This window comes from Pyxicephalus adspersus, chromosome 8 (assembly GCF_032062135.1).
Source record: "Pyxicephalus adspersus chromosome 8, UCB_Pads_2.0, whole genome shotgun sequence".
NCBI classification, from domain to species: Eukaryota; Metazoa; Chordata; class Amphibia; order Anura; family Pyxicephalidae; genus Pyxicephalus; species Pyxicephalus adspersus.
This window is the reverse complement of record NC_092865.1, coordinates 11,641,147-11,652,289: the sequence shown is the minus strand read 5'-3', so window position 1 is coordinate 11,652,289 and position 11,143 is coordinate 11,641,147. Positions and strand designations below refer to the sequence as shown.

The window sequence follows — 11,143 nt, the reverse complement described above, 5'->3', positions numbered from 1 at the left end:
GCGCCGACGTCATCACGCACGCAGGGAGGAGCCGTCCGTTTTTTTTTCCTCCGCCGGACGGCTTCTCGCTTCAGAGATCATCGGGCGCTGGAAGAAGAAGGACGTGGACGATCAGCGGGACCAGGTAAGAAGCCGGCCGGCATCTTGTGTTCCGCCGGCTGGCATCTTGTGTTCCGCCGGCCGGCTTCTTACCGGTCCCGCTGGCACCCGACGAATGACACCCGACGCTGGAGAGGGAGATCGGCGGACGAAGATCGACGGAGGACGACGCTGGAACACGAACACGACGCTGGATGAGCACAGCGGGACCAGGTAAGTAAGGATGGGAAAAAACTCGGGGTTAACCATCCTAGCCATTTTTTTTTGCCCGTACGAAGGTCGGGCTTAACGGCAAGGAGGTTAAAGTGGAACTAAAGGGCAGCTTGGGGTTGGAATGTTCATATTCCTGGCTTCCTCTGCGTCGACCAGGACTGAACAAACTCCTGCAAAACTGTTATTCTGGCCAATCAAGATGACCAAAGATCTAAAAACGGAAGAAGATGGCGAAGCTTGAGATGGAATTAGGATAGGTGGGTATACACAGGGGTTAGTTCCAATTTAAGGTGTCACCAGTGTTCACCAGAGCTCCTAAAAAGAGATGATGGACTTGCTGAAGATTACTCCCAGGCTACAGACCTTAGGAACAACTTGCAGGTAGGCAAGGAGAAAACTACTTCCACAGTCAATAACTGGGAAAGCAGACAAGGTACAAGGAACACAGATGATGACTGGGACACCCAGGGTCACAGAAGACACTGGGAACACTTTTGGCACAAAGTAAAGCAACAGGGGGCTCATCAATAGTGAACTCCAGTGCACTGTCATGCATTTATGCAATGTCTCCTGATTCTGGTTGCAGCATCGCAGTGCTCCGGGCGAAACCCAGAAGTGCAGACGGCCTCCCTCCAGCAGAGAGAATGGAGGAAGGGTTATTCTCTTATACTTGGCGTGCCTGCTAAGCATGCCTGTTCAGCATGTAATTGCAGCCCACAGGTACACTTTACATAAGACAAGCTTTTTGTTCGTAACTACTAGTTATTTTCAAATAGTATCCTGCCAGTCAGCATTTCCTATGATCCTCTTGGAAGAAATAAAAGTCTCAAAATGTTCCTTAAATCTTGTAATTTTCCCACTTTTTGTACAAAATGTTGTCAGTTGAAAAACATTTTTTGCCATTGATGTACATCTGAAATCTCCTTAGAGATTCAGCCAAAAAAAAACAACTGGCCTTTAAAGTTTGCAGGTATATGTCATGTTGAATTTTAGTTTGTAAGGACGCTGTTGACTAAGGACGCTGTTGAATTGGGGAATTAAAAAAAGTTTGACAAAAGGTGACCCAACTTTTAGAATATGACTATACATAGATTTCAGAAAAACTGACAGGTAACTGACAGGTGGGAATTACTATTTTGCAGAAAAGTAGAAGACTTTATACAACTGGATGGTCATAAGTAGTCAGAAATGCAATAGAGTACAATTTTTTTTTTTCATTTTATGTATATGTGTGCTATATAATATGTAAGGCTATGTACATATATTAGAATTCTGTTTACAGCACCATTCTGTTCTAAGGGCAGGGGAGGGAGGAGGACGATTGAACGGAGTGATCCATAGGAGTGAACACCGGCCATTCCCTGGTTGGTCATTCATTGATTAGCCAGGGCTAATTGATAGACAACGTTAAAGAACCATTGTACATGCCAGATTTTCATCTAAGACAAGCACAATCGGTGATCTCAGGCGACAACCATTTGACATGTGCATGCAGCCTAAGTGTAATACTTCAAGCTTTGAATTACTGATTACAGAAGGGACCCATGAAACCATTCATTTGCAAAGTAACAATGTATAGTTTGATTACTAAGGGAAAAAAGACTTGGGAAATGTTTCCTCCTGCCTGCAGTACAATGGTGACAAAGTTTCAGCCTACATAAAGCCGCTTGCCTACTAACGTTTTTGATGAAACTTGAACTATTCAATACATATCAGGAATTAATTTATGAATGCTTTTAAAAAATAGAAAGGCTCACTCTGAATATGAAGGCTGTACAAATGATGGATATTTTGCATTTTACTGAAGTTGCAAACATTTTTCTTCGTGTCTCTTGAGCATGAAATATTTATTGGCATTGTACCTAGGTGACTGGGCAGACATTATATATGCATCATGAGAGGATTCTGCAAGTTTCCAATGCTGACAGTACTTATTTTCTGAAATCTCAGTGCATTTTGTTTAGCAGTGTGCCAGGTCTTCTTGACTTTTCAACTCAGTCCTAGTAAATAGAGCATAGCGCTTTTCTAAGGGGAAGTTTACACCTGCTTTGGCCATCTGCTTGGTCACTAGCACGGCAGTAGTGGTTCTTAAAAGCGTACCTAAACTCAAAAGTTTTACTTTACATAAAAAGGTAGACAACCCTTTTATGTAAAATAAAAATGTATTTATTTATTTGTATTTTTTTGTAGAAAAAAATGGTGCAGCACTCCCTTTCTGTCTTGATAGCCGCGGTGATCAAGATAGAATGGCTGCACAGAGCCTCCTGTGATACTTATGTCACACATCCTGGGAAGCTCTGGCTGCTCCTTCTGCACATGCCCTGATCTTGGCATGTGCAGATGAAGCCTTTTCTTTAATGATAGAAAAAATGCAGATCTCACACATACGCAGTGAAATTGGCACTTTTTCCCCCACCTATGTCACCTGATCTCGCACCTGCGCAGTATGAGATTAGACCTCTTTTAAATGTTAACTAAAACTTTGCTTTTCAATTTTAAAAGTCTTCATAAATAAATACATGACATATCACTATATTAGTTTATTAGTGTATATGCAGGACACAGATAGCCTAAAAATGTTAGGGTATGTTCACAATGGCCCTGAGGGTATGGTACATTTACCATTTCCTCAGCCAAGGGAGCACACTGCTGTCAAATGTGCAAACGCTGGGTCTTTAAAGTGGAGTTAAAGTAAAAATAAAAAAATCACACTTACTTTTAATCCTGCAGATCCGACGATCCATCAGGAGGTTTCTTTGTTTGGGTCCCACGTTGTCCCAGTATCCGTCTTTACCAAGGCACTGCTATCTTCTTCACTCTTCATCTGGGTTCTTCTTCTTTCGTTACCCGGCATCATTTTGTTTTAATTTTATAGTATTAAGCTTTACATATTATCCAGAATAGTTCAAAGGCAGCCTCTGATCTGACATGTACTGTTTAATGAAAGCCAAAAGGAGTTTTCTGACCAGTATTTGACATGGGTTAAAATGTCACCCATATTCCCTTGACACCAAAATTATCCATTTCTGCTCCTGATGTCTGGCAGCTTTTCTATGATACCTAGGTATGATTTGTGTTTGCTAATGTAGCTGGATCAGAGCAGTCTGAACTTTACAAAAAATAAAAATAAAAATGAGAGCAGATAATGTGAAATAAAATGAAATTACAAAAAAGTGTGAAAATACAGAACCAAACTTGCTGAATAATTCACCTTCCTCTAAATGTGCCCTCTGCCTTTTCTTCTAAATGACATTCTGCAATATTTACATGTAGCTAGTACTTTATTCTTTAGGCGCAAATAAGCTTTTATGTAAAGCACATTTCCATTACCGTTTCCTTACCACCCCTTTCCAACTGATAGCTGAAAGTAAGAGATAAAGAAACCTATTTAAATGCCCTTTTATTTTCATAAAGCTGCAGTCAAATGATATTCCTTTCCTCATGGCTGCTTAGCTGCAGGGTCCTTTCAGAAAACAGAAGAGAAGACTGCATTAGTGACTCTTGTCTAGGATAAGCAGCTAGTGCAGGGGTGGGCAAACTTTTTCACTCAGGGGCCACAATCTAATCTAAAATTTGGCAGAGGGGCGGGGCCGATGGGAGAGTAGGTGGGGTTATGCCATCATGACAGCACTGAACGTGATGCCATGATGACATAACCCCGCCCACTCTCCCATCGCAGATCTGAGCCTGCAATGAGAGAGTGGGTGGGTTGTTCCACCCACTTCCCCGGGCCCGGGATTTGTACAGGGGACATGGTCCTGACCCCGCTCAGGGGGGGCACCTGCCAGAGCTGCGGAGCGAGGCACGTTTTATCCAGCGTTAAGCGGGTTGGATAAAAAAAGCCTAATGGGCCGTATATGGTCCGAGGGGCGTAGTTTGCCCATGCCTGAGCTAGTGCAATCCAATCTGCAATGTTAGATTAGTGGTCCCCCTGCACCTGTAATTAGAGTTAGCAAGCTTAAAACAGGTAAAAAAAGAAGAAGAGCTGAGTGTGTGAGGGTGTGTGTGATAACTCCCCAAAGTTTTCTCTAAAGAAGCACCCAACCCTTAAAGTTAAGAGGATAACCCACTGCCAGGGTAAACAGTAGTTTTTTCTTTAAACAAGAATAATGTTTGACACTTTAGGGTTACACCACTGCCCTTTCTCAAAATTTTTTGCTTTGCTTTCATCAATGGTGAAATAGAAACATCTATTTCCTAGGTTCTCCTTAAACTTTAGAAAAAATATCAATTACAACTATCTGAATTAGGCTAAGTACAACATAAAAAGAAAAGAAAAAGAAGTCACAAAAACAAGCTGTGACTTTTCTCACAGCTGACGATAAAAATTATGAAGAAAGTAACTTTATTTTTAAAATGACTCCACATACCAGATGGTGAGGAATAACAACGTGCAAATGAGTCACAAAGCTCTGCTAGATCATCACATCAGACAAGAGAAACTCAGCTGCAAATGTATTGCTGAAAAAAAAAAAGCAATTAAAAACTTTTACACAAGACTGAATTTCCTTCCATCCCCAGAGCTCAGAGGATACTGCCGGATCACCCCAGGAAATCTGTATCTCTGCTCAGGCCCTTCGAGAGCTCAGATGGGGCCCCAGCCATTTCATACTGTTTGGTCTCTTGAATTGTCTTGGAACAGAGGTAAACATTTAACTGCTTGAGAACCAGAATCTAAATCCACTTACTACAGGTTCCTGTTTTCTAAAAAAATATCTCAATTTCTGATTGTAACGGCAAAGAATTTTACTCCCATTATGCCATTCTGTGTAACGTAGGCACTTTTTATTGGCTGACCATAAGCAAAGTCCTTTTTGAATGGTGAAGAAGAAAAAGCAGAGATAAAGTTAGCAAGAAGGGAAGGGCAGGGACATTTTTGCATCCCGAAGTGGCACCAGCAAGAGACTTGGGTGGTAAATTTATGTGAGAATTTCTTTTTTAAATGGACGTGGGCCAGATAGTAGGTAGGACTATAACAATTCCCTTATGCCCCTGGCCCAGCTTTACTTCCTGAACTTAAGGGTTTATGTCACAGAAAAGCTGAGTGATGAAAAAAAAGCATACAGTCTAAAATTTAATTGGACCGCCTTTATCATTGATTGAGGTACGCATTTACTGTTGTATCATTTTGATAAGCTTATGCAACTTCACAACATTTATTTCCAGCCAGAGTTGAATTATTTTTTCAACAAGATCTTGTATTGATGATGGGAGAGTCAGACTGCTCTGTAAAGCCTTCTCCAGCACAACTCAAGGATTCTCAGTGGGGTTAAGGTCTGGACCCAGTGGTAGCCAATCCATTTGTGAAAATGATGTCTCATGCTCAATAAACCACTCTTTGATAATTTGGGCCCAAAAAATCCTGGTATTGTCTTCTTGGAATATGTCCGTGCCATCAGAAAGGAAAAAAATCTTGATGGGAACACCTAGTCATTCAGTATATTTAGATAGTCAGCTGACCTGGTTTTTGGGCTCATAACATATCAATCACTGCAGTTCTAATCCAATAGAAGTCTCTAACCTATTTGTCTGGTTATAGCTAGGTGGTGACTTTTTGCCCAGGCAGTGTATAGAACCATATTTTCAGCTAGTATTTAGAACAATAGTATACAATTTGTATAGTATAAAATGATTGTACCTTGAAATATAACTCCAGTACCAATATGGAATAAACTGAACAAAACAATTGCTACATCTGTAGTGCATTCAACTGAAATAATTGGAAAAAATGACTGAGGATTTCAATTCAAAGACAAAAATAAAACCGATGTGTGTGCAATCAGTGTTACCCAGACTTGTCAACCCAGCTCCTTGTGTTTAACTGAACAAGAGAATTAGGGTTAAATGGGTTTATTTATAAAGCAGTGAAACTGACATTTAGCCAACATTCTCTACTGTTTTCAATGGCAAGGACTGATTCTCCACCAGATAATGTTTAGTGAATGTCACAATCCCTGCTTTATAAACAGACCCCGAAGTATATTGCAGTGATGTCCAGATTTGTGAGGTCAGGACAGAATCTAGATGATTAATTGAAGACAAATCTCATCACCATTATTAGCTTTAATGTGACAATAAATTACAATTCTTTAGAATCTAGATGTGAATAATGAATGCTTGAAGCTGACAATAAACATTACATTCTGATTATACAAACTCATTTGGAACTACCAAGTTATGTAGCACGAGGGTCCACTTAGTTGGTTACAACTTTAATAGATTGTCACTTTGAATCTCTTAATGAGTTTGGGGCTTGCGGGCCTAAAACCTGCCCATTCTCATTTCTTTCTGGCTAAATAAAAGAATATATACCGGTAGTTTTATTCTACTACCCTAGTGTGCATGTTGCCTTATCATTTGGATTCTTTTATTTTTTAACGGCACAAGCTCTCTAAAGCCCATTTAACATTTGCCTGAGATGTCTTTGTTTGTTGATGGAGTTTATTTCTTCACTGTTAGTAATGCTACTCATTGTCTCTTACAAAGTGTTTCTGGGCTGTATTTATTACCTAATACATTTTTTGACATGCCATGTTGAAAACTGTCTCTGAAGATGTTTTCTCCCCCTGATAGTTGGCAGAGACATTGGCAAGACAAAGACATGTGGGTAGATTGTTACCACAGTCTTCAAGCTCTGCTCTGTGTGTTGTAGGTATAAACTATAAAAAGAGTGGGGCAAAAATCATGTAAAATCTTTCCAGCTTCCAGTATACTAACATACATTGCACATGATTATAACATATAATACCAGACTTTTATCAGTTTGCAACATTCATATGCAACGTCAGTAGTTATGTCCTCAGTAGCACTACTTATTAATAGACCTACTAAATTAAAGTCTTTTTCTACAATGCATACTCTTCATCTAGCTCCAGAATAAAAATGCAGCTAAAAACCATTAAAAGCCATTAGGAGGTTAAAAAGATCAACAACATTATTTTAATGAAGGTGTCAGACCTGAGCGTTAAAGGTTTTTTTTTTTTTTTTTGAGCAAAGATGGAATTTTAAGTAGATAATGTTCACTGTTAATGCCATCACTGAATGTTAATTAGATAATATGCACAAATTAAAAATATTTGAGAAGATCGTGATTGCTCACCGTAATGATGAGGCCTTTCTCTTGGAAGTAGTTGACCAGTGGAACTGCATTCTGCTTGAAGTTCATTAATCTCCTCTGTATAGCCTTAAGGTTATCGTCTGGACGACCCTGTTGCTCTGCTCGCTTCAGTAACCGCTCCTTCAGCTTGTGGTTGGCACAAGCCAAAAATACCACCAGATCCGGCGTGCAAATCTACAAAGAAATAAAAAAAATGAATAGCAATATAATCATAACCAAAAAAAGTTAATACACTTTTATGTTTTTAATATTTGGCTTATTTTAAAAACTGTAAAATGTCTTAAGCACACACAAGTCAAAATAGAAATGGAAGAAAACAACCTATTGTGATTTGAATATTTATGTCCTAGATATAGCTAGCTTTACACGTTATCATTAATCATATATTAGCCCAATTAATTGGTTTGGGTGCCAAAGCCTTATTGTTCAAAAATTAGACTGATATTTATTAAAGAGGAAAGAGAAGGAAAGAAGGCTTTTTAAAGGCACAAACAGATTAGTTAAGTATAAAATCACCTATAATTTTATTTAGGTACAAAAAACTTTAAATAGAAGTAAAACACTGTTACAGAGTAACACAAAAAAGGTGCTTTAGCCACACCATATGTATCGATAAACAAAGTCATAAACTTGCGTATAAGTCATAAATCAAGGGACAGAGTCTTATCCCAACACGTTTCACCCAGGAGGGCTTCTTTAGGGGATACAGAGACCCTAAAATTACAATAATGGCTAATTAGAATCATATTCAAGATGGATATATAAGTACCAATATCAGTTTAAAGTATATATTAATGTAATAAAGGGTACAACACCTCTTGCGCTATTCAGGACTATTATTAGGGAGGTTAATATTTGTAATAAAAGCATGAACTTACTATACTTGGGATTGCACCAATTCCATAACAATCGAATATCAATGCATGAGTAACTCAATCACAAAAAACATTTAGGCGCTCTGAAGAAGGGAAAAAAATGTGTCGAACAAAAAAACATCGAACAAAAATATCACTTAATGTGGAAAAAAAGCTCAATCAATTATAGGATCTTACAGTATCTTACAGGTCTTATAGTACAATAATAATGTAAATCTAATATCCATCTATTAGATTTACATTATTATTATACTATAAGAAGCAATAAACCCCGAATATATCATCAAGCTCATATGTCAAGATACCCAAGTAAGACCTTATAAATGATTGAGCTATTTCTCCACATTACAATGTGATATTTTTGTTCAATGTTCTTTCTTGCCCTTCTTCAGAGCACCCAAAAGTTTTTTGTGATTGAGTTACTCATGCATTGATATTCGATTGTTATGGATTTGGCGCAATCCCAACACTATAAGTATAGTAAGTTCATGCTTTTACTACAAATATTATCCTCTCAATAGTCCTTAATAGCGCAAGAGGTGTTGTACCCTTTATTGCATTATTATATACGTTAAACGGATGTTGGTACTTATATATCCATCTTTCTATATCCATCCTTGATTTATGACTTATACGCAAGTTTATGACTTTATTTATTGATATATATGGTGTGGCTAAAGTACCATTTTTGTGTTACTCTTTAACAGTGCTTTACTATTATTTTAAAGTTTTTTGTACCTAAATAAAATTATAAGTTATTTTATACTTAACTAATCTGTTTTGTGTCTTCAAAAAGCCTTCTTTCCATCTCTTTCCCTTTCATTAAATGTTATGTGATTTGGGCAAAAGGAAGCAAAGAGAGGGAATATACTCAGGAAGTACATTTTTGTGACCCTGTAAGGTGTCCTCTGGGGTTTGCTCACAGGAAAACTCATAAAACTTGAAATAAAGATTAAATTAACCTTCTAATGTTAACACAATGACTTCTATCCTCCACCCCAACCAAATGCTGAGCTAGAAAGTATGCTGAGGTATTGACCACAGAGCCACTCGGGTGTTTGAACACCCCAAGACAATCAACCTGTATGCTGGAATACTGCTAACTTTATTCCCTCCAGATCTTTTTCTCAGGCCGTTAGAAACCACAATCCATGTAACTGTCATGTTTCTATTTATCAGATGGCCAATTTTATGCTACAAATTTTTTTTGCAATTGTGAGCCACAAGACTTGCATTAAATGTTGCAAACCAACCTTGTAGCATAGAAAGCCAAAAAAGGCAAAAGAAAAAAAAAGTAGGGTGTTTCTGGAGAAAAATACAATTTGTTATTGATACATTATACAAACTTATTACCACATCATATAAATAGATTTAAAAAAATGCTAATATTATGGCATGATGTGGTCACCATGGGCATCACATCCAATAACAACAGTGTTCAGCTTTCAAAAACGTTTCTTGTATCCCAACTCGTTTCGCTTCATCCGTTGATCGATAGCGGCGTAACAGGGTAAAACCTCCAGTAACTTATTTGAAAAAACACGTAAGTTCTTCAAATGAGTCTTTAAACATTCTCTGAATGATGCATTCAAATGTCAAAACAAATAAAATAAGTACCATTTACCCTTAGTGATAATTCAATGTTGTAGCTGAGAGCACCACTTTGAGAAAAGATTTGCAGCAGGTTTAGAATACAATGTACATTATATAGCCAATGGTAAGTGGACACCCCTACAAATACGTTAGGTGTTTCCAGGAGTGGTTACTGCTACAACATGCAAAGACATTTTAGCCAATTGTGAGCTTTCAGGCTTGTGGCAACAGTTTGGGCAGGACCCTTTTCTGTCCCAGTAAAGACAGGTCCCAAAAGAGGTATGATGGTTTTGGTAGGGAGAAAATTGACTTATCGAAAACCATTGACATTGCAATTGCAGAACTGCAATGCCAGTTCTTTTGGCCAAGCCCCGACCACAAAAATGCTCTTTTAGCTAAACAGACACACATTCCCAAAGACACTCTCCAACGTTGTGCATAGCCTTCCCAGATAAGTGAAGGCAAGGGGGGACCAGCTCCATAATAATGCTTCAAATATACTTTAAAGGACATGAATTCATAGGATATTTTGTATTCATTGCATGTAATGCATCCTTGCACGACAGCACATAGTCCTGGATATTTCAGACTCAAAGATGCCATTGTGATGGACACAAAGTGCTCTGGTGCTTTTGGTAATCATTCATGCTGTTTAAAGTGACCCAATTATCTGTTGGATCTATAAGGACACCTTTAAATTAGGAATTAATGATCTGTCATTATCACAGAGTGCTGCCTGAGGGATGCTATTTTTTAACCTCTGTGCTGTATTCGCTGTCTGGGAACAAGAACATCCTCCCGCATCTCAGACTGTTTATTGTTTAGCTGCAGCATCCAAGCTGTAAATCTTATTTGTGCACAAAAAACCTCTTGGCCTAAATACTCCTTGAGCATGAAATAGGTTTTAAAATTCACTTCTACGCAGAAGACATCTTAAGCTGAGGACACCAGCAAACAGCAGACAGGTAGAAGAGAAATACATAACTACAATGGAATCCCTATAATAACATTACAGAGGATTTATTGACTCATACTTCCCAGCAGCAAATATTATATTATATCTCCCAACTTTCTAGGAAGAGAATGAGAGCCAATATATTTGCTATCCTGCAAAGATGAACTCCAGGCAGCTAAATGCATATGATATATATATATATATATATATATATATATATATATATATATATATACATACATACATACAAACATATACACACACACACAGGCAAATTATATCAAACACAAC

The 11,143-nt window shown here is 38.2% G+C and overlaps 1 protein-coding gene across 1 annotated transcript in view; it reads right to left on the bottom strand.

The window, feature by feature from the left end:
* The window catches only part of AK5 (adenylate kinase 5), a 137,519-nt gene that overhangs the window by 100,950 nt on the left and 25,426 nt on the right, over positions 1 to 11,143 (bottom strand). The window contains exon 6 of the mRNA XM_072419503.1: positions 7,412 to 7,603. Coding sequence (XP_072275604.1) covers positions 7,412 to 7,603 — 192 coding nt within the window. The remainder of the gene's footprint in view (positions 1 to 7,411; positions 7,604 to 11,143) is intronic.